General features: G+C 44.7%; 1 protein-coding gene across 1 annotated transcript in view; it reads left to right on the forward strand.

The window, feature by feature from the left end:
• The window catches only part of grin2da (glutamate receptor, ionotropic, N-methyl D-aspartate 2D, a), a 144,002-nt gene that overhangs the window by 100,655 nt on the left and 17,174 nt on the right, over nt 1–26,173 (forward strand). The window contains exons 12-17 of the mRNA XM_069681211.1: nt 3,497–3,622; nt 7,042–7,154; nt 14,410–14,526; nt 15,055–15,215; nt 21,357–21,426; nt 22,121–22,238. Of these exons, the coding sequence (XP_069537312.1) occupies nt 3,497–3,622; nt 7,042–7,154; nt 14,410–14,526; nt 15,055–15,215; nt 21,357–21,426; nt 22,121–22,238 (705 nt within the window). The remainder of the gene's footprint in view (nt 1–3,496; nt 3,623–7,041; nt 7,155–14,409; nt 14,527–15,054; nt 15,216–21,356; nt 21,427–22,120; nt 22,239–26,173) is intronic.

Here is a 26,173-nt window from a genome sequence, read left to right on the forward strand (position 1 = left end):
GGTAAAGGTGTGTTTTGGGTATAGAGGAAGGGGCGGGACGTCGATACTAATACAAATGAGCAAGATGGCAGCACCCGCTCCGGGGGGGTTTGGCTTCTTTTTTGTACGAGAGGAGGCGGAGACGTCATCCATCTTTATATTCAGTCACTGGTTTGAGGCTTTAGTTTATGTTTCATTGGGCTGAGGTGCCTCACAAAATAGTGCCCCTCTCCTGTTTGTTAATGTGGTTGAACAAACATGAAAACATCTCTCGGTATGAATAGAATAGAGTAGAATACAATCTTCATCAGACGTCGCTGTGTTTCACTGGTTTGCATTAGATCACACAGTATCGTAAACTTGTAATTTACAATGCAGCATCTTTAAGTGATCTCATCTTCATTTCATTATCAGAAGAGTCCACGTGAACGGCTCGCTGAGGTGGAACCGATGACTTTGGAAGTGGAATTTTTCTGGAGGTGCTAAAGCCTCTGAGGTGTGACCTCGCTAAAGAAGCAGCCCTTTACATTTTTCTATTAAGAATTATTTCGTCAGTCTGTTTCCTTGTTCCCAGCTTTGGAAATGAAACTGCAGAATGGCAATTTCTGTCTCCAGTCACCTGAAACAGGTCACACCAAGCAGAATAAGAATACTTTTACGGTCCATCACAAGCACTTGAACCAGGCGTATTGGGTGCTTGACTTCCTTTGGTCCTAAAAACATGAGAACATAGTCTGTTTGGGGCGATGGCCAGCTTCTGTAAATGCCTGAAGCTGAAGAAACATTTTTAAATCAACCACATGTTGGAAAGGAAGAAAACAGATCTTTAAACAGACGTTTAAACAAACTTTGTGTTGCTATTTAACGACCATGAGAGCATGTTGGACATGCGAAGGATTATTCTCGAAAAACTGTGCATTACTTTTCTGTACACCATCAAACAAGCCGCTGCATGAGGACGCACCTTTACGTTTCTACTAAGATGTGATAAAACACAACAGAAAGAAATAACGTGAACAAAAGGACACAGCTCTCTGCACCTGTGATAACTTGATGAAATAACGCTTTGAGCCGCTCCGTCCTCGTGGCACACCGCTCGGCAGCTCAGCCTTAAAAGCACATTAACCCCGTCTGCCAGTAAGTGTAACGGATAAATCCTGAGCCTCTCCACCTGCTCCATCGCTGTACGTCTCTGCAGGGGGAGCGGCAGCTAAAAGTCTCACATGCAAACAGATCTCGTTGCTGTTCGATACCTCAGCACACAGTCGGCTTCTAATTCTCTTCCTGGATGTAACACGCATAGACGAAGGTGTTGATGTGTCGAGCCAGCAGCTCAGCGCGTCTCCGCGGTGCTGTTTGATTAGTGTTACAGCTGCTGTTGTCAGAGTCGACAGAAAAGCCCCACTAATTTGGCAAGTCTCAGAAGTTTCTTCTCGTTTCCTCTCCGGTTCGACTTGTACCCGTTTATGCAGCAGGATGAGATGAGGAGAGACGGGCTGCTCCTGCAGGGACCGGGAGGTTTTATCTCTGCTGTTTGGTATGCACATTCCTCATGCACTGAGGAACAACACTCATTACTGAGAGCAAACGCGAGGCGTTAAGTTAAAAAGAAATCAAATAAACATACATCCTCACATTGCACACATTGGATCAAAGAACCTCAGAAGTTTTGTTTTCTCGCTCCGTCTTCAGCTCTCAGTGTTTCCTGCAAACGCCTCGACAAGAATCTGAATTTATTTAAAGGGAAGATGCAATTTAACACTGTTCCAGTACAGAGCATGAAATGCATGAAAGCATTTAGTATCATAAAACAACATAAAACTACAGACATGAAGATACGTGTACCTTTATCAGAGTCTCCCTCATTTTAACCCACTCTCAAGCTTTACTCCTGATTTGTAATTTCTCCCGATTATCTTCCTTCACTGATACCAATCAAACTGGTGCTCCTCAACCTCTATGTGGGATATGTGTCTTAAGACCTGGCAACCCAACTGGAGGCAGCGGCAAGCATGCGTAAACCCCTCTACCCGGCATGTGTATGTGTCCCTCCTCACTGCGGCGGCTCGCTGCCTCTCCACCGCTTAGCTAGCTGCTGAAAACGTTTGAAACGTGCCCGAAGAAATGTAACCCCACTTGGTGTGAGAAATTCCCCTTTATCGTTGCTAGCTGCGTTGATGCATACCATGCATTTTGTAACGGTGTGAAGAACGGACTATAGCGTAGAACACGGTGGGAAATATGATGTTAGCAAGCATGCTAACTGTGCCAAGCACAAGCAAAACATTGAGGCACACTCTCTCACGTTTTTTGTAAGACATGGTCAAACTTTTGTTTATGTTTTCTTTGGTTGATTTTCATGTGAACCTTGAAGGTGAGACTAATCACATCTGTTTATTTCACTGATTGATCTGTGGTTACGGTTATTGACAGGGTTGTTGGGTATAGGCCGATGTTCCGATACCCTGGGAAATCTCCCTTTTTCACATCCTAATGTTGGCAGGTGTGCATTATACATATACAATACATAAATCCTACACAAGGCTAAACATGAGTACGGCTCTGTTTGATCTGAGCCAGCATTTTACTTTTGTTGTGAAATATTTTATGTCAGGGATTAGTTTTATTCCAGAGTGAGGCGTCTCCTTTTCCAAGCAGTAACACGCTGTGTGGAAGCGAGTGTAATTTCTATCCTTCCGAGGTCTGAGGTAGATACACAGCTCTGGAAAAACTTTAGAGACCACTCCAAATGTTCCTTAAATCGGCATCTCTCTCTTCATGTCACGGATCCAGATCTGAATCCCCCTGAAACCTTTCTGAATGTGATTAAGAGGAAGATGGACGATCACAAGCCATCGCACAAAGCAGCTCTGTGACAGGCTGGAGGAGAGCGTGCGGAGATGCAGGAACGCTGTGATTAAAAACCAGGTTATTCCACCAGATATGGATCTGTGAACTCTTCCTAAGTTAACATTAATATTCTGTTGTTTCTACATGAAATTGTTTTCTTTGCATTATTGAAAAACTGAAAAACATCTTTCTAAAAGAGCCGAATGAGAATATTTGATTTGGAAGTTGTGAGAAACGTTGTTGACAATAAAACAAAAGTTCATTTCACACAAACACAAACCTGTAAATAGAAAAAACAGAAATAAACATGATGCAGTGGTCTCTTATTTTTTTCCGGAGCTGTACACTGTGGATAACACTTGTTAATGATCTCTGAGTCCATGCGACATCTTTCATTGTTATGGCACCAGCGCCGTCATTTTATGAAGTTGGTTGGCTGTTGAATTTGTAGTCTCAACCTTTTCCGGCTATCCACGAATCTCAGCTATGAATTGTGAACATGTGAGTTGCTGCAGTGAAGATATTTAAACTTTCACTTCCTGTTTCTTTGTCCACAGTCCAGTCCTGTCACTTCTCCATCAAATGTGTGTTAAAGTTCTTCTTCACCGATAACTTGTGAAACTTTCTCTGACATGTGCACGCGTTTGTGTTTGTGTGTGTGTTGCAGAGCCCTACAGCCCGGCCGTGTGGGTGATGATGTTTGTGATGTGCCTGTCGGTGGTGGCTGTCACCGTCTTCATCTTTGAGTTCTTCAGCCCCGTTGGATACAACCGCAGCCTGCAGAGCGCCAAAAGTAAGAGACGCCAATCAAGCCACCGCCACTGCTCATTTCACAGCATTATTACCAACTTGTCACTTTGTCACTTAAGTAAGCGAGGGGGGGCTGATTTGAAGAGGGAGTTTGCTCAAATTATGCGGAGCGTCTGACTTTTTTTTGTCTGCACATGAGTCAAAACAATCACTCCACACCCACGAAGCAGCTTATTTATTTTTAATAAACAGCCTCTGACTGTGCGCTGGTGCTTGATTCTGACATTTCAACAGTACTTGTCAGCTCATCATTTATCTCAGCTGTTTGCTGTCTGCTCCTCTGTGCTCATTTCGGCTAATCATGTGGAAATGTTATTCATTACTTTCTAATAAACTTCCACAAGCAGAGTCGCGCTGAACTGCAGCGACAGGTAAGTGTAAGTTCATCGCTTGTTGTCAGTTCGAGCTTCTGTCTCAGTCGTCACTTTAAACACACTGGAGCGACCTGTGAGCGCTGATCGCAGCAGGAGTTGTTCATCTCTCACAAATGCTCTCCGCCCCATCTCAAAGTCCGATTTCTGCAAATTGGAGTTTTTTCAGTGCAGCTCTTTTGCACAGAGATGATCACATTTTTTATTTGAATATGAAAAAACATAAACAGGCCACTGAGATACTACATACATGGCAGAACAGTTTAAGACCAGTTTCTTTTTGTCATACATGTGCAGGTTTAGTGGCCACAAAGAATTATACTTACTGTTTTTACTCTTATCTCCCATTTTTCATCCTCTGATTGTACAAAACATCCTTTAACAGAACACGTTTAGTGGTCAAAGAGTCCACTGAGCTGCCAGAGAAGCTTATACACCCACTCATATCCTGGTTGGGTGTACTAGCAGAGATCTTAAACCTCGTATTGTGTTAATTGTGTTAATAAAAAACGTTGTGTTTTGGATCCAATGTTTGAAATGGACTTAAAGAAAACAGACAAATAATTTGTTTGCATAAGTCGATCAGCTGTTCTGACATGCTCAGGTGTGTTTTAGCAGGGCTCGACATAAGCGCTGGCCCGGTGGCCCGACGGTATGTTTGTAACCCCCCAGGCCAGTAGATTAACCAATTACCTAGCCCAGTGTGCCAGTAGGATCCACAAGCCCACAATGTAGACAATATGGCAGCCCTACCAAGATTCACAGTTCTGATGAACGGGACGAATTACTTTCTACGCAGAACCCCGCTGTAATCTCAGTCCAATTTCAGCATCACTGCAGGTATTTGGCTACTGCTGTCAACAACACGTTACACGCTGCACTCGCGACAGATCAGCTGTCATTTTAGAACACGCTAATTGACGTTAGCAAGCTACAGCGGACCAGTATAAACACACACGTTTTAGTTTTCGTACTCACAAGTGGGAGATTTACTTCTCCCAACGCTGATGAGCCACTAAACAGTCATAACCGTGTTTCCCAGACATAGAACATGAAAAGTCCGTCTGATATCACAGAGAGCAGCTTTTAATGAGAGCACAGAGTGAACTGACCGCTGTGCATGCAGAGTCTGTGTGTCAGTCACCTGCCTGTAAACTGTAAACATGCACGTGACGCTCTGGCCATCACAGATGCGCCTGCGGGATGATTGAGTCAGACAGGCTGCTACGTGAGGCGGCAATAAGTGCGTGTATTCCCGTTGTCAGCGGCACCTCGTCTCGGGGCACGTTAGCGCTGTGGCTACATAAACAGACCGTTCACAGAGCGGACGTGCCGCGGACTGTTTACTTTTAACGGTTACAGGAAGTAGAAGACAGTAAGATTTCGTTTCAAAAAGTTACTCTCACGGGCTGATCACGCTAATTAAGCATACATTTGAACAGCGTCAGTAATGGTGGGGAACATACTCAATCATTCTATTACTCCTGAGTCATGCAGGTGTCAGAGTTGCTGAACCAAGAGTGGTTAAAAGAAGCCTCTTTATACCCACATGATTATTTTGGTCTATTTTTATGAGTTTATAATAATTCCACAATTGAACACATATTCAGTAATAAGAACCCTAACAGAGAAACAAAATTTAGTGTTAAGATAATACCGAAATAGCAAATTATTTCAGGGCCAGTGGTTTTATTGGCAGGGCCAGTGAATTTGTTAAGTTACTGGCCCGGAGTGCCAGTGGAAAATTGTGCTGATTGTCGACCCCTGGTTTTAGTCTTTGGTCGTTTGACGCTCACTTTTCTGCTCTTTGACGCTTTTTGTCGCACCTCTGTAAAGATCCTTTTTACACTCACAGCCCGATGAAAACAAGTTAGCAGAATACAACCAGATATAACATTTTAACACATCAGAGTCTCACACGGCTAAACAAAGATCAAGGACACCGTTCACAACAGAATATCAAAGTGAAAGCTTACAACCTCCCCTCCATTTATATGACACTAAAGCGTTGTTAGTCACTGTGTTGAGCACCTTTTAAAGGTCAGCTCACACATTTCAAACCATATTATTGGATATCACTCTCAGATTTTTGCCTCTACTCCACGACGGAGGTGATCATCACCATCTTCATTTGGATTACTTTCTACTGACGGTAGTTTTAAAGAAGGCAAATCACCAGGCCTACAGTGTGAGGAGGACGTGTTTCACCGTCCTTTCAACTCTTTTTTTAGCTTTCACAGTTTCATTGTCCTGTTCAGTAAAGAGAAGTCTGCTTCTAGTTTAAATAGACTCTCCTCCTCTTTTTTTTCCCATCATCCTCTCCCGATACGTTCACTGTAACTTTCCTTTCACTGGAGAAGTTGACAACTGACAAGATTATTCAGACTTTTATATTCTCTGCGCCTGTTCTCCAGCGTTCTGTCTGTACCTCCATGTGTTCTATTTTGTTTTTTATTCTCCTCTCGCTTTTTGAAGCTTCACAGTTTGGTGAACACACAGAGTCGACCGCTGACAGTTTTAAGCTTTAATAGCTCCATATACTGGAGGTCTTTGCATTATTCCTGCTTTAAGCCAAGCTCCCCTGAAGCTCCAACGTCAGACGGTTCTTAGATTACTGCAGGCAAACACGGCAACCCAAGATCATGATGAATCTGAACCATACGGCCAACAACGTGGACATCACGTTCCAACCAAAGATAGAGTGGTGCACTCGGCGTACTCATCGGTACCCACATTTAAGGCTGTGTCGAAGCCACTTCCAATTTTGCTACTCTAGTTATGAGCTGACATCAGGGCTGGACCTGATATACGTATGTGTTAATGGAAGCATCATCTGCTGCAAAGCCTAATAGGAGGCTGTTACTGCGACGGATAAATGTCCATGGTTTGGGATTTGCATATTCACCGTTTGTCTTCTAGTCAGCACTGCACCATGTTGTCATTTTCTAAGATTTGTTACTACCTAGCCTCCTCTTCATAACTTCCTGCACACTTCTTCCTCTTCTTCTGAATGCGTCTCTCTCTTTCTCAGAGTCAGGTGGTTCCAAGTTCACCATTGGGAAGTCTGTGTGGCTGCTGTGGGCGCTGGTCTTCAACAACTCTGTGCCTGTGGAGAATCCCAGAGGAACCACCAGCAAGATCATGGTAACCAATCCTCCTGACCACTGAGTAGTGAATTGTTAACGCTCAACTCCCAGAAACCATTAATCGATGATTCGTAGGTGGTCTTACATGTCTGAGTTACATATAACCTGCTTCAACAGCATTTGAATGAAAAAGGCAAACTGGATGTTATCAATTGAGCTATTTTACCGCAAAGGTTTAGACCCTTGTGTTGTGTTCGTTTCTCCCCCTTACTTTGGTTTTAACTGCTCCTACATGAACAAAGAAACCATCAATCATCACCAAACACCTTTCTAAGTTGTAAACAACGTCTCACACTAGTGTTTACATGAATAACTGCAGTGAATATACGGAGAATAGACATTGAGAATGTATTCCAAAATCCATCGATGTCGTCTTCCATGTCTGATACGTCTTCCTCTCTCTGGTTCAACTTCAGTCTCCTCTTCTTCTGGTTCAAAAGATCGGTGAAAATGGTGATCAGCAATTTTATGTGTTCAAACGCCTCGTGTGGAGGACATCATGTGACCTCGAGGCAATCAAATGTAAAACACAATATTTGTGATTGATCAAAGTTATAAATCGAACACGACAGGAGGGTTCAATGCTTACTGGACAGCATATGGTTCAGAACAACTCCTCTCCACTGGCAGAAAGCAAACATCAGATGTGTTTTTCATGGTGAAACGCTGAAAGCATAAACAATACAAGTTTAAAACAATCAGAGTAACAAACATTGTGATCACTGTGAACACCTGAGGAGAAAGGGGAGCCGACTCACAGGTGACAACTACGAAACATGGCCACCAGAGATGACTGAAACTGTTTAACCATCCGAGTGGGCCGGTCATGATAACGTTTATGTCATGAACCGGGGACCAAAAGGAAGGACTCAGATTTCAGAATGGTTTAATGCCAGGCAAGTTTCGGTACACAAAAAGCAGTCAGAAACAAGCAGAGGTATCCAAAAAAACGTGAGGCGAAAAGGCAAAACAGGGTCCGAATCAGAGGTCAAAAAACGAGAGCTATGAACAAAATGCTGGAACGCGACACAAGGGTACAAACGAACTGGCAACGAGACAGAGGAAGACAGGGGGTAAAATACACGAGGTAATGAGGGTGATGAGACACAGCTGGGGAGAGCACAATCAGGAGCAGGTGAGCACACGACGGGGGAGGGGCAGGACACAGACCTGGAACAGACATAGGGGTGAGTGATTTCAAAATAAAACAGGAAGTACCCGACAAGACACATGAGGAAAAAATAAAATAAAACTTAAACGTGCAGACATGACAGTTTACTGACAGAAAACAGAATAAAATACCATTTATATTAAACTTATCATATTCTTGTCAGATGCATCAAACTGTGTTTAGATTCTTGTATGCACAAACACAAATATAGGTAGTAGTAACAGTAAGCCGAACGTCTTTCTTCTTCTGTGTTAATGTCACTGATTATTCAACAATGTGCAGGTTGCACAAACCTCATTCACTAACTCCATCTGCCGTAAACGGATATAGAGAAGCATTTAATGTTCATTTGCATATCAATGCTTGTCCCCGCTCAGCTGCTGATTACACCTGTCGGTAAGTAGAACGGCAAAGGAGTCAATTTCCCCGACATCGCCGAGGTTCTGCAGCAGCATCCGAACAATGAGCGGCTGCCTCGTCGTTAATGCGTCACATGTACACGTGAACGTAGAGCCGGAGATCTCCATCACCACAGCAAAACGTCAGACACATGACAAAGTGCGTCACACTCCAGGATAAAATGAAGAGGTCATTAACCTCCTGCAGATCCTGGCAAAGGAAAATGTCTCACCAAGGCTCAGCCAATAGAAAGCTGTGATTGGACCTTTTGTAGTGCATGCATGGTTTTGGTCTCTTCTGACACATAACCGGCAGCAGTGCTGGCATTGTGTGAAAGAACACACAGCAGTAGGATGTTGTTTCTGATTCTTTTTTTACCAGCGTCCTGTTTGGAAAAACATATCTGGGACTTTTTAACTGGAATGGAACAAGTCTTACTGAGTTATATTTTAATCACAGCACCAATGAAAATTAAAATGCTCCATGTTGTTCTGGAGGTTTGTCTACACGATCGAGTAACAGTACCTCGCATAACAAAGCTATAAGGCTTACAGATAGGGGTGGGAAGCACAGAGTAACTCACGATACAGCGATTCTGCGATATATTGCAAAACAATCACATAACAATACATCACGTTTAACTGAAGAATACAAAATGCAGGATTAATGGATTTATTCTCGGCTATTTGGTGTCAGTTTCTCAGAATCTGACACAAAATGAGATGAAAGAATGTTTCAGTTAACTTGTAAAACAACAGAACAACTGTGAAAAGAAATGAGGACTTTGGATTTGCAAGTGGCCGGCGCTTCTCTTAACTTCTTTTCTTTTTTTTCCAACTGGTGAAAAAACAGGAGCCGGACGGTGGTGCAGTGGTTAGCGCTGTTGCCCCACAGTTAGAAGGTCACTGGTTTAAACCCTGGTTTGGGCAAAGTGGGCCTTTCTGTGTGGAGTCTGCATGTTCTCCCCGTTCATGCGGGTGTTTCCTCCGGGGTCTCTGGCTTCCTCCCACAGTCCAAAGACGTGCTCGTTAGGTTCACTGGTGTGAGTGCTAAAGGTTGTCTGTCTCTCGGTGTGTCCGAAACCGCATACTAATCATATTAATCATACTAATCATACTAACCGTGACGTAAAATTGAGTATGTCATGCGTTCGCATCTCATAGTATGAAATTTTGTGTATGCGAGAAATGCCCGGATGTATACTAGATCGGCCCGGATGTTTGAGTATGAGACGGGAGCTCACTGGTTGTACTCAACCGCCCCAAAATGCATTGCGGCTATTCAGCTTCTACTATGGCGGAGATGGACCGGAGATCAGACCGGACATACGTAAACGATTAAGTCACGTGATACGGAGAAGACGGCTCTGAGTATGATGGCACCGGCATCCTAATAGTCAGGTTAGTAGGCAGTATGCAGTACATACTGTTTGAGTATTTAGTAGGCAGTACGTTAGTATGCGGTTTCGGACGCAGCTTCTGTGTGTCAGCCAGTCCAGGCTCCAGGGTGTGCCCCGCCTCCAGCCCCCCCACAACCCTAAACAGGATAAGCGGTATAAATAATGGATGGTCAAAAAACAGAACAAAACAATTGTGGAAGTGGAGATAAAGAACACATTAAACAGGACAAACAAAAACAAACAAGGATGAATCAGACGTTCTTATTGTAGTAATGATAGTGGGCGCCTGCTGTCCGATATGATCCCGCTGTCTTCTTCTTCTTTTATCCTGCTGTCAACTTCTTCTCTTCGCCAATTCATTTCCGTTCACGTCATCCGTGTCATAAGCGCCACCACGAGGAGACACAAAGTAGTGACGTGGTGAGTCAAAGTCGCAGGGAAATCTTTTTACAGCGCCAAATATTTGTATATTAAAATATCGATATTTGGCCTGTCCATAATTGTATTGCATGATTCAGGATGAGGAAATGTTGCCGTATGGATATTTTGTCCAACCACTTACAGGTGTTATATCCTGTATCCACATCATCCATGTCTTTACGCAGGAAACTAAACTAAAATGATAAATTCTCCTCAATAATTGAAGTTTATTTATGTGCCTGAGCGTGCGTTACACAGAACACTGTAAAAAGATATTAAGACAATCAGTGAGAAGCCAACCTGAAGAATGCCTGGTGTGCACATGCACTCTTCCTTTGTGCATCGTCTTCGTGCACACACATGGTCTATACATTCGGCTCCGGATGGGTCTTCCCTTTAATGTCGACACACTCCTACTTTGCATTTTCAAGATGAAAGACAAAACCACCATCATGCCATCAGCACGAGCGTTTCCATTCACTTGTTTCACCACGGTGGCCTTTTAATACCTGCTGCTTCTCTCTTCCACGTGATATAAAGAGGGAAATCAGCGGAAGGCTCACCCTACGGCTGCAGAGTAAAGATCAACAGGAGGTTGAAAAATTAAATTGTCTTCTTTCCTCTTAATGCCTTCACGAGAGCTTTTAGACCAACCCCAATCATCTCAAGAGCTCATTAACCGCTCAATGGCTTTTACAACAGGAGGTTAGGGGGGAGATTTGTGGTTCTTTTACTCTGCAAATAGTGAGATTATCCGACCTGTAGTCCATCAAAGCTCTTTTCTTGCTTTTTTTTAACTCAGACCTCATGCAACAGCCAGAGCCTTCGTTCCTTTTGCAACTGAAAGCCGCAGCTTCTGTCTTTTGTATCACCACGTTCTTCATACGTTGATGACTTGATTCTACTGCATTACATTCAGTGTAAAACGTGGTGAAAACGGGGGCAAGGTGCAGCTGTACTCTGGCAGCGGGAGATGGTTGTCTGCAGAATTCTGTCTCAAATTAAATCAAATAAAAACCAGAATATCTTCAGCATAAACTCACAAAACCTTCAGCAGATTTTAGGGGTGTGAAGCATCTGAAGATACTCCAACAGATAACATCACAACAAACAAAGATATCGATGTGTGCATTGGCGGATCAATCGAATGCAGAGTTCAGTGGATTAATCAGTGACACGCTGAAGACGACAACATCACCTGCATCAAATCTGATTATATTTCATTACACATGCAAGCTCAAACATCATCTATACAGGGTCGTCAGTGTCCACCACAGCGTGCACTTGATGCATAATTGACCACCATGCATTATTGATATTATCCATTAAAGTCTTACAAGTTTAAAATCAGCCCAAGGGTCCTCAATCAGACCAGGGAGCCTTCGTAAGCGAGGAGTCCGTCCTTCAAGCCTCCTGTTCGGATGAATCCTCCTGCTGAAGACCCGCTGAGCCAAACATATTTAATCCTCAGTCACTCACATTCCTCCTTTCTGAAACAATGCCTCGCCTGCCAGAGCTCTGACTGTTCATTTTTCATCTTATTCATTAAGAAAATTATGCAAATAAACTTTTGGCAGAGGACTGTGGGAGCAAATAGCCCCGTTCATCACCAACTGCCACTGCAATTTAGTTCTACTTCTAATCCTCATCTCTCACTGGCTCCCTGGCTGAATGTCAACAGTTGCAGCATCTTGCAGTAATAAAAGAAGCACTTCTGAGCAGATCGACGTCTTTTAACGCCTATCAAAGGATGCTTTATGTCTGCTACAGTAATGCGGGTCATCTGGTTTTATCCAGGCAGGAGATTGTACAGTGTGTTATTTAAGAGGCCAAAGCAGAAGGTAAAAACACTCCCCGTCAGAGGTGAAGGTCCTGCTCTCAGGATCCCACTGAGGTGCAGGTGCTCTCAAAGCGAAATGTACTTAACGGGTTATAGAGGCAATGAAAAGGTTTAAAGCAACAATAAATGATCCAACAAGGAAGCCTGACATTTCTATTCCTCCCTCATCTTCATTGTTGTTGGAAAACTATTAAAAACACATCAATGATCCGCAGTGCTGCAGCGGGTGACATTTCCCTTCAGCACCATGAGCACACACGCGGTTATGTTGCCTAATTTGGCCCATTATCACACCATACTGCTGCAGTATAGCACCAAATGATTACTGAGCCGCTGCTGAAAATAGTCCTCAACATTAGTAACTATCCACCACCAGTACTACAGAGTCAAGCTGCTGTGAGTGTTTAACAGGAATAAAACAGGAGGGTTGGGATTTACGGCTCTTTGAAGGGAGCCGGATCTTATGGCTCCGTTCCTTTCCCGAGAGCTGTTCAAAAGAACGGCTCAGTGATTTGATACAACTCAACAACAAAAAACAATACTTGGCGGAGGGTTATAATGTTGCTCACCGTCGGCACTACATCGTGGTGACATGATTCTAGTGCATGTGAGTATAGCGGAGTTGCAGTTGAAAAAAGCATCCTGCGGTAATTCAGCATGAAGGGGAGTGGATCAGGCGGGCTGGGAAATTTGGGCACAACCATAAAAAGAACGGCTCTCACCAACAACTCGGTTCCCGTTGTTCGCACCAAAGAGCCGTTCAAAAGAATCGAATCGTTCGTGAACGTCTCAGTTCATAGTTCACGATGTGCCTCTCCATTGGTGCGGCCATTGTTGTGTGACGTCAGACGTCTGATTCTTGTGAAGTCGAGGCGGATGAATCTCCTCCGAGTTCACAAGTAGGACTTTGAATGGCGTTCCAGAGCAATCTTTCTAGTCAGAGGTCGGAAAAACTCGACTTCCGAGTTGTCAGGAATGCAGCATATTCCTTTAACAAACACTTTCAGTGGATGTACTTTCATTGGACACATTTGCCCTGAAAGTAGCCATTACCGCCTCATGCAGCTGCCAAGTGAAGGAATCCACCAGAGCACTTGGAAAACTTTTTTCACCTGTCAGCTATTTAGACGCCTAAATATGTTTAAACACGGCCAAGGTTTAAATAATAGAATTCCCTTTAAGGCTTGCACATTGTAGTGTTGGACTCCTCACATGATTACAGGTGCGCCATCTGTATCTTTCATTTAAGCTAAAAGTCGTCTTCATGCAAAACAACAAACGGACTCAAGGAGGTCAGAGGTGTCAGCACTCAGGGCCAAACATGTTAACGAATCTGTTTGTAGACGGATTCAGTTGGTCAGCTAGCTTTCTCAAACTTTTTCCATTTGGTCTCAAGAAGAAACAGAACTTTAATAATCCCTGAGTACAAACAAGCTGCACACACATACAGGCCCTAAATATCCATGCTTGGGAATGGGGCCACACTGGCACTTGAATCGGCGTCCCTCCGGTTCCCAGTCAGGTCCCTACAGACTAAGCTACCGTCGACCCCACACAGACGGATCTTCTCATATAACCTCCGTTTCCCTAAACAATCCCAAAGTATTAAATAATTAAAGCTGTCACACATGTAGAGGAGTAAACCCTGTGAGCCTTTGTGGCAATTTACTTTTAATACGTTCCTGAGTAAAGAGCTTAGGTAAATGTACTTATTTCCCATCATTCTTTGGGCTTTGGCTGACATGATGAGATGTGACGATGTGAAGTTTCCTGGCAGGAGCGTGTCACTTTATCGTTGGTATAAAATTGAAGTTCCCGTACGACAGGACACATACCGAGGGTGGCAGTGAGTATTTTGGACGCTGAAGTGTCGTGCTGATAAATTCGATTCTACCCTGGAGGCACGACACAGAGTCGGCTGTGGGTGCAGAAATGAACTGCCAGGAAGTCCCTGGAATCTCAGAATACTTCCTCACCTGTCAGACTCAGCCCTCGTTGATCTCCCTCCACTTCTCCTCTGTCAGGTGCTGGTGTGGGCCTTCTTCGCTGTCATCTTCCTGGCCTCCTACACTGCCAACCTGGCTGCCTTCATGATCCAGGAAGAGTACATCGACACGGTGTCCGGGCTGTCCGATAAGAAGGTACGGGGGAGGGAGGGAGGAATTGATGAGTGGATGGATGGGTGGTGACTGATGGATGAACAGACGGACGCTCCAGACGGACTGAGCGATGAATTGATGAGTGAGAGATGAAGCTTTGCAGAGATGCAGAGTGACGTGTTTGTTTACGTAACGAAAGAATTTAGAAACATTTTACAAGAGAACAAAAAAAGATCATCGTGTGAAGTTTGTTTTGTTTCCTGTCTCCAGAAGACGTCTAAAAACTGTATGCGATCCTTTAAAGCGTTCCCTTCTGCCTACTCTTTATTCCTCAGTGCAGTTTCAGCAGATCCCACAAAACTGTATCCTGCTGCTGTGACACTTTAAAGCCTCGTCTGTTTCATCACTCTCCCCTCAGCTCTTCAGAAAACTGCAGCTGTGAGGCAGTGAAGGCTTTGAATCTTTGTCGCAGGGATCAGCTGCTCTCCCCCACTTTTCCTCCTACCTCTCTTTAACATCTTTCTATTCTTCTGTCGCTTTAATCTCCACCCGCCTCTCCTTCTTGTACAGTTCCAGCATCCGACGGAGCAGTACCCGCCGCTGCGTTTCGGGACGGTGCCGAACGGCAGCACGGAGGAGAACATCCGCTCCAACTATCCCAACATGCACCAGTACATGATCCGCAACAACCAGAAGGGTGTGGAGGAGGCCATCGACAACCTCAAGACCGGGTAAGGACAGAGCGGATGAGAGAGGACGGGAAGTAGTGATGAGTTAGGAAAGAAAAGGAAAAGGCAGTTATCAAAGCGAAGCTTAAAAAATACATCAAACATGGACAGAGTGTACATCAAGATTCATATCCCTGATTCAGAAAGAAATTAGCTTTTTAGAATATTTTATATTTCTATACTCTTATATTCTCTTTTCCTACCTCCTCTGGTAAAACTATCCGATCAATTATTGGCTTTAAGACATCACATTTCCACCTGACGTGGACCTTCACGATTTACACCTCCCTGATACTGCTTGGTGAAATTTCCTTGCAGCCTCTATAACTCATGGGACAATCAATTTCATAACAATCGGTCAATAACAAGCCTGTAATTGGAGATTTGACATTTGGGAATCCCCAGCTTCCCCATACAAAGGAATTCCAAATGGCAGAGTTTAATTAGGGATTGGCATTTGGAAACTTTTCTTAAATGCCCTCCGTCCACTTGGGAAACCCGGCCCTGCATACCCAAGGTTTCCTGATTGCAAAGTGTATAAGTAGAGGATGAGAACAATAGCACACACGGGGGGTCCCAGAGACTCCAGGTTTGCACACACAGTCCTGATAACCGTGTCCCCTCTGTGGCCCGAAAAAATGGAGTCTGAAATTAGGCTCACTGTGGCTCAAAGTCAGGTTGAACAAAGGACAATGGCACTGTAACACGGTTAGGCTGGTAATTTTAGGGTGGAAACATTGAGGTAAATAATTTGACATGAGATGCAGGTCATCAGCAGCGTGAAAGCACTGTCCCACTGGTTCAACATCAGCTCCAAACATTCCTTTAAGATGTGCTCTGTCCTGCACAGGAGACAAACTGTCTAACAGGCTGACTTTCACTGCAAACAGAACAGCTTAGTAGTTTTATGTAGACGAATGCAGATGGGCGAGAAATTAAAGGAAAAGTTTAAGAATTGGTTGAATATAAAATGGTTCTTGCTCTACACGTTGCCTTGGACACAGTGATCACTGAGAATACTCTAAACGACCTTTATTAAGATCGTGATCTCACCCTGAAGTTCACCACACTTGGAGAGTCTATTAAGGACCAAAAGTCACCCGTCGGTTGTTCTTCACATAAAGTCAGTCGGAGAGTTGTGTGTTTGGATTGTAGCTACACAAGAGGTGAAAATAGACTTATGGGCTATGAAACCTGTCAGGTGTCAGGCATGCATCTCTTAAGATTGCTGTGGATTGACCGTAGACCGTATAAACAACGGACGCCACCATGGTGTCACCCATTGGTTTCGTGACTGTATAAATGAAGCCAAAATACATAGTGCGTTCCATTTACCTCGGAAGTCGGAGGTCGGAACTGGTAATGACGTCACACCCGAGTTGACCGCGTTCCAGTACAGTCTGTGGTTCCAGTACAACAAGTCAACTACAGAACAAATAGTTGAACAACAACAAATCCAGTTGAAATTTCTGACCCAGAACTCGGAAATTCCGACTTCCGAGTACAAATGGAACGCACCAACTGTATGGCCGCCGCCATTTTGGTTTTCTGGAGCCAGAAGTGACCATATTTGGATGAGAGGGTGGAGCTTGAGAGGAGGGAGGGGTTGAAAAACGCCAAGCTATCAAAGCTAAACAGCCTGTGTGTGGCTGATCCATTAACTGGTGAATGAGCTGGTTTAACTTTGTGTTTCCCACAGAGGAGATTCAGTTTGTGACGGTGACTGACTGCAGGTGTTTATGTATCAGACTGGAGAAGTAGCGGACTCGCCGCTCGCTCGTACCGACGTACCGGGTAAAAATGATCCGATCTTCTCATCACTACGGTGCGCTGTAATCTCCCCTGGGAAAAGCAAACAACTTACTGGCCGATGAATAAATGCATGCATGATAAGCACTGAACCGGCTAACAAGCCAGGTGTGGTGTCAAAATCTGCAGTTCCTTGAATGTCCACTCGAGGCTGGCTTCTAAAGCGAGTAAATCACAGAGCCTCCCAACTTTACAACAGAAAACATGTTTACAGCCTGGTTTTGGTCTCTATAGATCATTTCTTTTGCCACGATTACTGTAGGTTGGCTGAATTTTTATACAACTCACCTGTTAAATGCACCATTAAGGCGTAAAATTGTGCATAATTAGGGGCGTGGCTGCTTTGAGTGACAGGTGGGAACTTGACCTCTCGGCTGTGTTTGTGTTGTCGTTGCCGTATGGCATGCTGGGTAATTTGCTAAACTTGAAAATGTGGAGTGCAGTGAGACTTCTTGGATACAACAAACAAACAGCTGTGTTCGGCTCTGAGCACAAACGGTCTCTCATTCTGCAGCTAGCCAATGAGCCAGCTAACAAATCAGCGCTTGGGGAAAAGACTGTATTAACTTGGATGGAGCAGCTTTTGACAAACTCTTAGCTCCACTCCAGCTTCACCCTCTCCACATTTGTAAAATAAATGTTGCAGATCTCATGTACCAGGTTGTCTTGAATGCTCCAAACAACACTGAATAAAACACCCTGAGTACAGCAGGCTAAAGTTTAGCAGTGGAAACAGTGCTCTGAAATAAGAGAGGAAAACATGAGAGAGGAGCGAGAAGCAGAGGTATCAAGAGTTGCTGCTGCTTCATTCCTCCTCTAATCCACAAGTGCAAGCTGCACACTTCTGACAACAGCCCGTCCTTTACACCGAAAATCTCCTTTTTATATGTATTTTTGTTTTAACTTGAGGCAAGTTGTCATCCACGCCCGGCTCCCATTACAGCCTTCTCTCTCAACCTGTTAGCGCATTGATGTTTCTCGCCTCAGGAAGCTCAGCCGACCGTTGTAACCTGTGCAGCCCCATTAGCATCATGGCTAGCAGACGAGGAGGTAAAGGAGAAATACTTTTAAATAATGCATGCTAGCAGCGAGCCGCAGTGCAGGGGGGGAATCCCGCCGTCTCAGCATCGGCTGCCACTCAGGCGCCTCTTATCTCCAGCACGAGGAGGGGGGGCCACAAAGTACACAAAGCACTTGTAATAAAATGTACACTTGCTCATCGTGTTTGAGTGGGAGGGAGGGGAGGAGGAGGGGAGGAGGAGGGGAGGAGGAGGGGGGTGTTAGCTGATGCAGATGAGGGTTCAAATGTTTAATGGGACAAGCAAACACACACGCACACACGCGCACACACTTTGGCATCCCGACAAGTAGCGGCCGCAGTCTTTAGCAGATTTGACGTACCGTGTTATTAAAACTCCCATGATGCATTCTTTTTATCATCCTCCTTGTTCCTCTTACATCATTTTCTACTCCTCTCTGTCTCACTCTAACTCCCCGTCTTCTCTCATTATTCGTTGTTTATCTCCCCCTCGACATCTCCCGCTCTACACTCGCTCTCATCCCGACGTTATTTACAGAGGAAACATTAGTTTACGCTGTCAAAGCAAAGCAGAATAAAGATTCCTGTTTGATTTGGCTGCAAACGTCACCTCTCCATCTCCGTCTCGTCCTCCTTCCTCCTCCTGATTTCTCTCTGTAATCCTCCCGTCTCTTCCTCCTCGCTCATTAACTCCTTGCTCCCAGCTCATCAACTCCTATAGCTCATGCTTTTACACTTCCTTCCTTCCTCCAATCATTATCTCTAACCCTTCATTTTCTCTCCTTTTCCTGTCACCCTCCTCCTCCTCCTCCTCCTCCTCCTCTTCACGTCTTCTCAATCTTCCATCCCTCAGCACAGAAGACTTCGGTGGTACAGTGCAGCTCCCCCGGTGTGAATACAAATGAATGTGAAGAAGAATAGCAGGTGTGGTGACTAATCCATCACTAGATCCTCAGATATTCATCATCAGTGTGAGCTGAGCTGTGTGTATTACTTTATGATGAACTGTTGGCGCTCCGTTTTCGTGTTCAACTATTTCTCCTCAGTGATTTGTTCTTCAGAGAGAGTTTTCGAGTCGTTCTTAATCCAGTGGTTCCCAAACCTTTTCTGCAGGGCCCCCCGTTGGTGGTCGCCCACCCCTCCAGGACTCATCGACACATAAACATACATCCACATACACTGACACGCGCTATCATCAGAGGAATAGCCTTTAAGTTTGCTGTAGCTTCATCAATCAGAATCAGCTTTATTGGCCGAGTATGCAGGCACATACAAGGATCTGACTCCTGGTTTTCTGTGCTCTCGATGTGCAGACACGCAGACTTAGGACAGGTGAGACAAGGTAACACCGACACTTAGACACCAATAATAAGTTATTGTGTAACCTCCTGGTCACAAGCAGCATCTTCAACAATCAGGCCTCTGATGAAGACATATCATAAAGCCATAAAGATTTTAGACAGGAAGCCGAGAAGATCACATCACATCAAAAAATTAAACATGTTAAGTTTTGATCTAAAACTCGACTATCCGGCTCTATAACTCGTGGAGCATCTGACGGAGATTGTAAGGTGCTCTTTCGTAGGTTATCACTTGGACGAAGCGCTTTTTCTGTTCAGGGGATGGAGATGTGAACGCCTCACCTGCAGAGCTCAAACTGGAGCCTGACTGGGAGCATTTTAAATTCAAGCTGAGAGGGCTCAGTCTTGTAGTCATGTTTGATTTTGTGCTTCCTGTTTTACATTAAGTTTTATTGTGGGATATTTTGTCTCCTGTATTGTTCTGTTTTATGGTTGAGTCTGTTTTGTCTCTTGTGCATTTGTCGTTGATTTTGTGTATTTTAAAGTCCCGTCTCGGGACGGGCATTGCAAATTATGCAAAGCTATAAATGCTGTAGTGTGTGGCATCGGTTAATTGCTTCATACTCGTCCCTGTACAAATAAACATTAAATAAATAAATAACTAAATCTAAAACTACTATATACAGACCTATGGTTACAACACTTATAGACAATAGTGCAAAGGTGCAGAGATAAATATGGCTGTGAATCAGGTTATGTACCAGAAGGATGGTCGTAGTATTTACAGAGAATGTGGACTGACCTTCGATGTCGTGGTTACATGATGAGAGGCTGAATAAAACAATGACAATAAATAATAAATCACGGCATGCGGGATCCTTGCTGTCTTTTCAGTAAGTGTGTTTTGGATAGCGGAAGTGGCTACGGCGGTGCCACCCACCGATCTCTACTGCGCAGACTCCAAATGACGTCACCATCGGTCATTGGTTATTACACATTTCTTGCCCCTGACACGCTGGCTGAGTTAGCTGTTCATCAGAGTGACAGCCTGGGGAAAGAAGCTGTTTCTGTGTCTGGTTGTGTTGCTGTACAGTGCTGTGTAACGACCACCGGAGGGGAGGAGTTCAAACAGGGGTTTGATGCGTCTGCAGTGATGTTACCTGCCCGTTTCCTGACCCAGGTCGGTTCCAATGATCCTCTCTGCAGACCTGACTTGTCCTGGTCAGTGGCAGATCCAAACCAAACAGTGATGGACGTGCAGAGAACAGACTGGATGATAAAGCTCCTGAGGCTGAGCTGTCTCAGGAGAGTCGGTTGTTGGTGAATGAATCTGTTAGTGTGCGGCGAGCTGTTTGGGTCATATCGTTGCTCACCACACACGACAGGAACAAAACTGTTCCATCATTATCTGTCGTCACGTGTGAGCTCTGTAAAGTGTGGGAATCACAATTTACTAAATATTTGATGTGATTTGCCAGAAAGTGAAACATGTTTTTTTAATGCACTAGCCTACACAGTTTCATATTGGATTTGAAATGTGTGTGATCATTACTGCTCATTCATTGTTAACACAGCTACCACAGGGCGGCCGTTACGCTCAGAGCACTGGACAGAGAAATGTCAAATGTTTACCCATTTGTTCTGACGTGAGGCTGACGAGACGTGACAGTGTTTTAGTAGCTGACTGTATTCTGTGTGCTGTGCTCTTAGAAGTCAGTGAGAGTATTTCCTGCCGAGCATCTCGACCTGCTGCACTGTTTTCCGCTTTATTGAGGCTTTGGTGGGAGGAAAACCGACACCTCTGAGTCCACTATGATGAAGTCGGTGCAATGGTTGTGTTGAGAAAGACAGGAACTCTTTTTGTCTCAGTGCTTCTTTATCCATCATCTCTGTCACTCCGTTCACCAGACGCACTTCCTCTGTTGTCATTTAGCTCCAGGTCAGTGATTTCCATTCCTTTCTTGTAATTTTCCTCCCTGCTTCCTTCCCCTGCAGGAAACTGGATGCCTTCATTTACGACGCCGCGGTGCTGAACTATATGGCCAGAAAGGACGAGGGCTGCAAGGTAAGAAATAGATCTGTCATTTCACAGCTCTGCGCGCTGACACGCTCGCACACGGAGGCCGCTCTGAAGTCCTCCGTGCCCTGCGGCCGCAGTGTCCTACAAAAGCACACGGTCTCCGGCACGCCCGGCCTCCTCCTGTGTGAAGAAAAGTTACAAGCATGGCAAATGAGCGCTGCTACATCTGCATTAAATAAATCAAACGCATCCAATGCATTTATATTTGTCCCTCGCGGCCTATAGCTTGTTAATATTGTCATTTTTGGGCAGCGCTGGTGTTGATTTATTTATAAGTTGCTTTTGTTACAGCTCCCACAGCTAGAATGAAAATGCAACCAGTGATCATTTGTAATCAGGTCTGTGGGAGGCCTGAGCTCCCGGCCGCCTCGTACAACAGCCTCTGCTGCAGTAATTATTACAACTGATGTGGATCTATATTAATTCCTCCACTGAAACAATATCCCACCCTCAGCTCTGGGAGTTTGAGAGGATGTCGATATTAGAGAGGAGCCAACTGTTTGGCATTAATGCGACAGTGACAGTAAATATTACAGCCGAAATTAAACTCATTTCCATTTGCTCACTGCCATCTGCCGCTGCGCTGCCCACTCTGCCCGGGGATTCGTGTGTGTGTGTGTGTGTGCGTGTGTGTGTGTGGATGTATAGATGTTTACATGTTTGTGTTTTATGCCGTAAGGTGATGACGATCGGCTCGGGGAAGGTATTCGCCACGACGGGTTACGGCATCGCGCTGCACAAGAACTCCCGCTGGAAGCGGCCGCTGGACCTGGCTCTGCTGCAGCTGGTCGGAGACGGTAAGACAGACGGGAGGAGGGCGGGTCTTTGGGAAGGGGAGGGATTTAAGCTATGCAATCCATTTTCTATTATTAGAATGTGTTTTTGAATCACGTTGGTGAAGTTTGTTTCCTTTAAAAAGCTGTATACATATATTCATTTTGTTTCTTTTTTGAGCCTCTCCTTTCTCCTGAAACGAACAAGCCGGTTTGCCATTCAAAGGTCAGACCTTAGCCACGATTAGCTGAGAGTATTTGGAGTGACTGTGTAGCCCCTCCCCTCATGTGCAATTCCGCCTGTGGTCACTCCAAAGTTGTAGAAAACATGGCTGCTCTCGGATCGGTTATCCGGCCTTGTATGTACGAGCCAGAATCTCCAGGAGGTATCAGAGTGCTAAGCTGAACTCTTGACAACGAGTTGACTACAAGCTAGTGCAAGAAGGCAGCCTGAGGCGAAAGACGGGGAATGCTGATTGGTTGATTTCAGCAAAAGCAAGGTTCTGCGTAGAAACCTGCAGCTGTTCTGAACGGTCCAGTTGAGAGGCGACCTTTTTTTAAAAGTAATTCTGGAAAAACACGACTTCTGCAGTTTTTTTTTTCACTGCAAACAATAAACACCCAAACAATGTGAAACCCGTTCAAAGATAACGCCCCTTTAAGAGAAACATTTTTAACCCAGGAAAAAAAACAGGAGGTCTGTTTTTTACTTAACTAAATAACTAAAGCTTTCATTTGTTTTGCAGCCTGTTTTGCGTCATGCTGCAGTCACAAAATATACTTACAATAGATGTAAAATAGTTTATAGTCGTGCAGTTTAAGGGTGTGCAGAGTGCCGGTCTGTGGAGAGTGTAGAGAACACGCAGCTCCTGTCCTGTAAACTCCCACCAGGTTGTTTTCATTCACATACAGTAGTGAAACTGTATCTCCTTTTTCTTGTGTTTTTTCCGTGTAATCGTTTCTTGGCGGGGAAACTAATTCAGCATGCTGTGCTCATTTCTCCAAACTATTAAGACCAAGCTGGAGGTAGAGAGCAGGGACACTTCTTATGCCAAGTCCTCAAGAACAGGCTGAGTTTGAAATGAAAATCCATCCATCCCTTTTTGGGGGGGCTGGAGCCAATCACAGGGCTGACACACAGAGGCAGACAACCTGTCACGCTCACACTCACACCTACGGGCAAGTTAGAGCCACCAGTGAACCTAACGAGCATGTGTTTGGACTGTGGGAGGAAGCCGGCGTACCTGGAGGGAACCCACGCATGCACGGGGAGAACATGCAGACTCCACACAGAAAGGCCCACTGCGTCTGAGCCGGGGTTCGGCGGTGAGGCGACAGCGCTAACCGCTGCACCACCGTGCAGCCCTAAAATGAAAGTGAAGATCTGTTTATCACCAAAAGCGGAGCTCGTTTGTCACGTGATCAGGTATGAGGATGACTCAGGCTGTCTGCGCCGAACCCTGCAGAAGAAAGAGGACATGTTATTGTTTTGGGGTTTCAGAAACAGAACTCTTAATACGCGATGTGATAAAAACATTTGATTAAAAGCCTTTTTCAATTAACTGATAATAATCTGGGCACGTTTCTATTTGTTAGTGGTGTGATACAGCACGTAGAGGCGAGATAAAAGAGAGTTCAGAGTTAGACAGGAGGTAAAGATGAGGATGGAGGAAAAGACACGACAAAGAGGAAGTTATGAGGGGTGAGGAGGAGGTGGGGGAGACGGGCTGGGTGAAGGTCAGTGCACAACGAAAGAGGAGGAGGAGGACGATCGATACAGAAGGTTAAAGAGAGGAAGAGCAGACAGGAAGAGGGAGAGGAGTGTGATCTCTGTGTAAGCTGTCAGGTAACACACACGCACAGGGACACACACACACACACACACACACACATGTATATATGTAGACTCATTTCCTTTATTCGTCATTTGTTCCTGCTGTTGTTTTCGTACCGTCTGTTTCAAAGATGTCGGCTGCGTCGTGTTCCGACTTTCTTCTTCTCTCTGAGTTATATTTGAAAGTTCCTCGGGGGTCTTTTGTTTCACCTCTCGCTTCCTCTTCTGTCACTTCATCTGCTGAACTTTATTTTAACATTTCTCTCCGTCATTCAAAGAGCGCGTTGCAGCGCTTTACTGAAGAGTTCAAGATCATTGTTTTTTTTTGTTTCCTGGTGAGCTGAGCGATGACATTTCACAGTAGCTTTGGGTTTTAGATTCTTCATTTTAAAGTCTTTATTTGCCATTTAAATTAAAACTGAAAAAGTTAGGATCTCTCTTCACTTTTCCATATCAATAAAGGCACAACAATTACAGAAAATAAATAAATACATTAAATAAATCAGGGTGAGACAGAGACAGCGACAGGTTGATACTCAAAGATCCTCACAGCAACAGAACACACACTCGAACACAAACACATCCCCATAAAACACCCTCAGAGTTGACATCAACACTCCTGCAGGGCTGACGAGAACACGTAGTTGGTGTACAAAGTTCACTAATTAGAGACACTGATGAAGCTAGTGGTTAACACTGCATCAGTGTTCAGGTAACACTTGTGGTGTCCTTCAATGTCACCTAAAAGCTACAGTGTCGAGTGTGCTGCTGATACAGGGTAAAAAGTTCACTCGGGTTAACACCATTGGAGTTTAGATGTACAATCTGTTCAGGTAACCATCCCAACAACATGTGCGATAATCACTGCAAAAAGTACTGCAATGAAAAAGTATTTTTTTTCCTTGAACAAGAGTTCACATTAAATGACAAGGAAGAGGGAAAAAACCCTGTACAATGTATGAGGCTGGAGATATTCTTATTCTCTAACCTTCTGCGTCATGAAGGTAACTGTTCACATACTTGTCTCTGCACTGCATGTTTTACTGAAGGATACCTCTGCTGGATGTAAACAACAGACATGGAGACACTCGAGGATGTTACTGTTATGTTAATACTGAATTCTCAGTGGCCCGGTCACTGATGAAACTCTGCAGCCAGCTCAGGCAACTGATAACCGGTGGACAGAACACACCGTCCCCGCTCCGTCCCTCCAACATGTTCCTCCGTGCTCGGATGCGACGGTCCCGGACTTGTTTCCATTTAGTTCTACAGGTTTCCACGTCGACTTCTAAAACAGAACTTATCTGTCCGCAGCTGTTTGACGGGCATGCAGATGTGGATAATTGTGGACGCCGTCTATCAGCTTGTCCTCAGAACTGTCTGCCATTGTTGTCCCTGCAGCTGTGTTGACCCTGTCACATCCCCTCTGCCTCTACACTGCCCCTACTGTTCGGCGAGCGCGTACGTGTGACCCGTGTGTGTGTCACGTCTGCGTTGTGTTGATGATGATTTGGGAGACAGCAGGTGGGTTCTGGCTTGGTTTCTTTACCTCAGCTGTGTAACCGACAGAAATGCAGAGAATCTTGAGCTGTGTGTGTCATGAGTCTGCAGCTGACTCTCCCCAACTGCAGGACTGACACAGGACGAGTCGGATATTACATAGAACTTAACACATCAGTTTGAACATGTCCAAATCACAAATAACAACTTTTATTCACATTTGTTGAATGTTGAAATTGGCTTTGCACACACGTAGCTGTGTCATTACGCACGCGCACACACAGACTCCAAAACACAGGCAGGAGAGAGAAAGAAAAAAACCCCAAAAGAAGAATTCTAATGGAAAAAATGTTTTGGTGAAATACATAAGATGCGTCTATTTCAAACTGCTACATGTGCAAGCGTTCATTTTCGTGGACGTGCACAGCCGACGCTCCGAACAGATGCAGGGAACGTCGGGCAGCTGCTATCATGCGCACACAAACGCGTAGTTGTAAGTATATCTCGGGATTAACACTGCTTAAACACACGAGGTAGCTCATAACGGCTGCTCGCCTTGTACGATGCAGTTCAAGCACAACGTAGAAAAAGGAGAACGAAAACACGGCCAGGGCGCTCTCCGCTC

This window comes from Semicossyphus pulcher, unplaced genomic scaffold (assembly GCF_022749685.1).
Source record: "Semicossyphus pulcher isolate SPU_LCO1_2020_fin unplaced genomic scaffold, fSemPul1.0.p SCAF_5, whole genome shotgun sequence".
Classification (NCBI taxonomy): domain Eukaryota; kingdom Metazoa; phylum Chordata; class Actinopteri; order Labriformes; family Labridae; genus Semicossyphus; species Semicossyphus pulcher.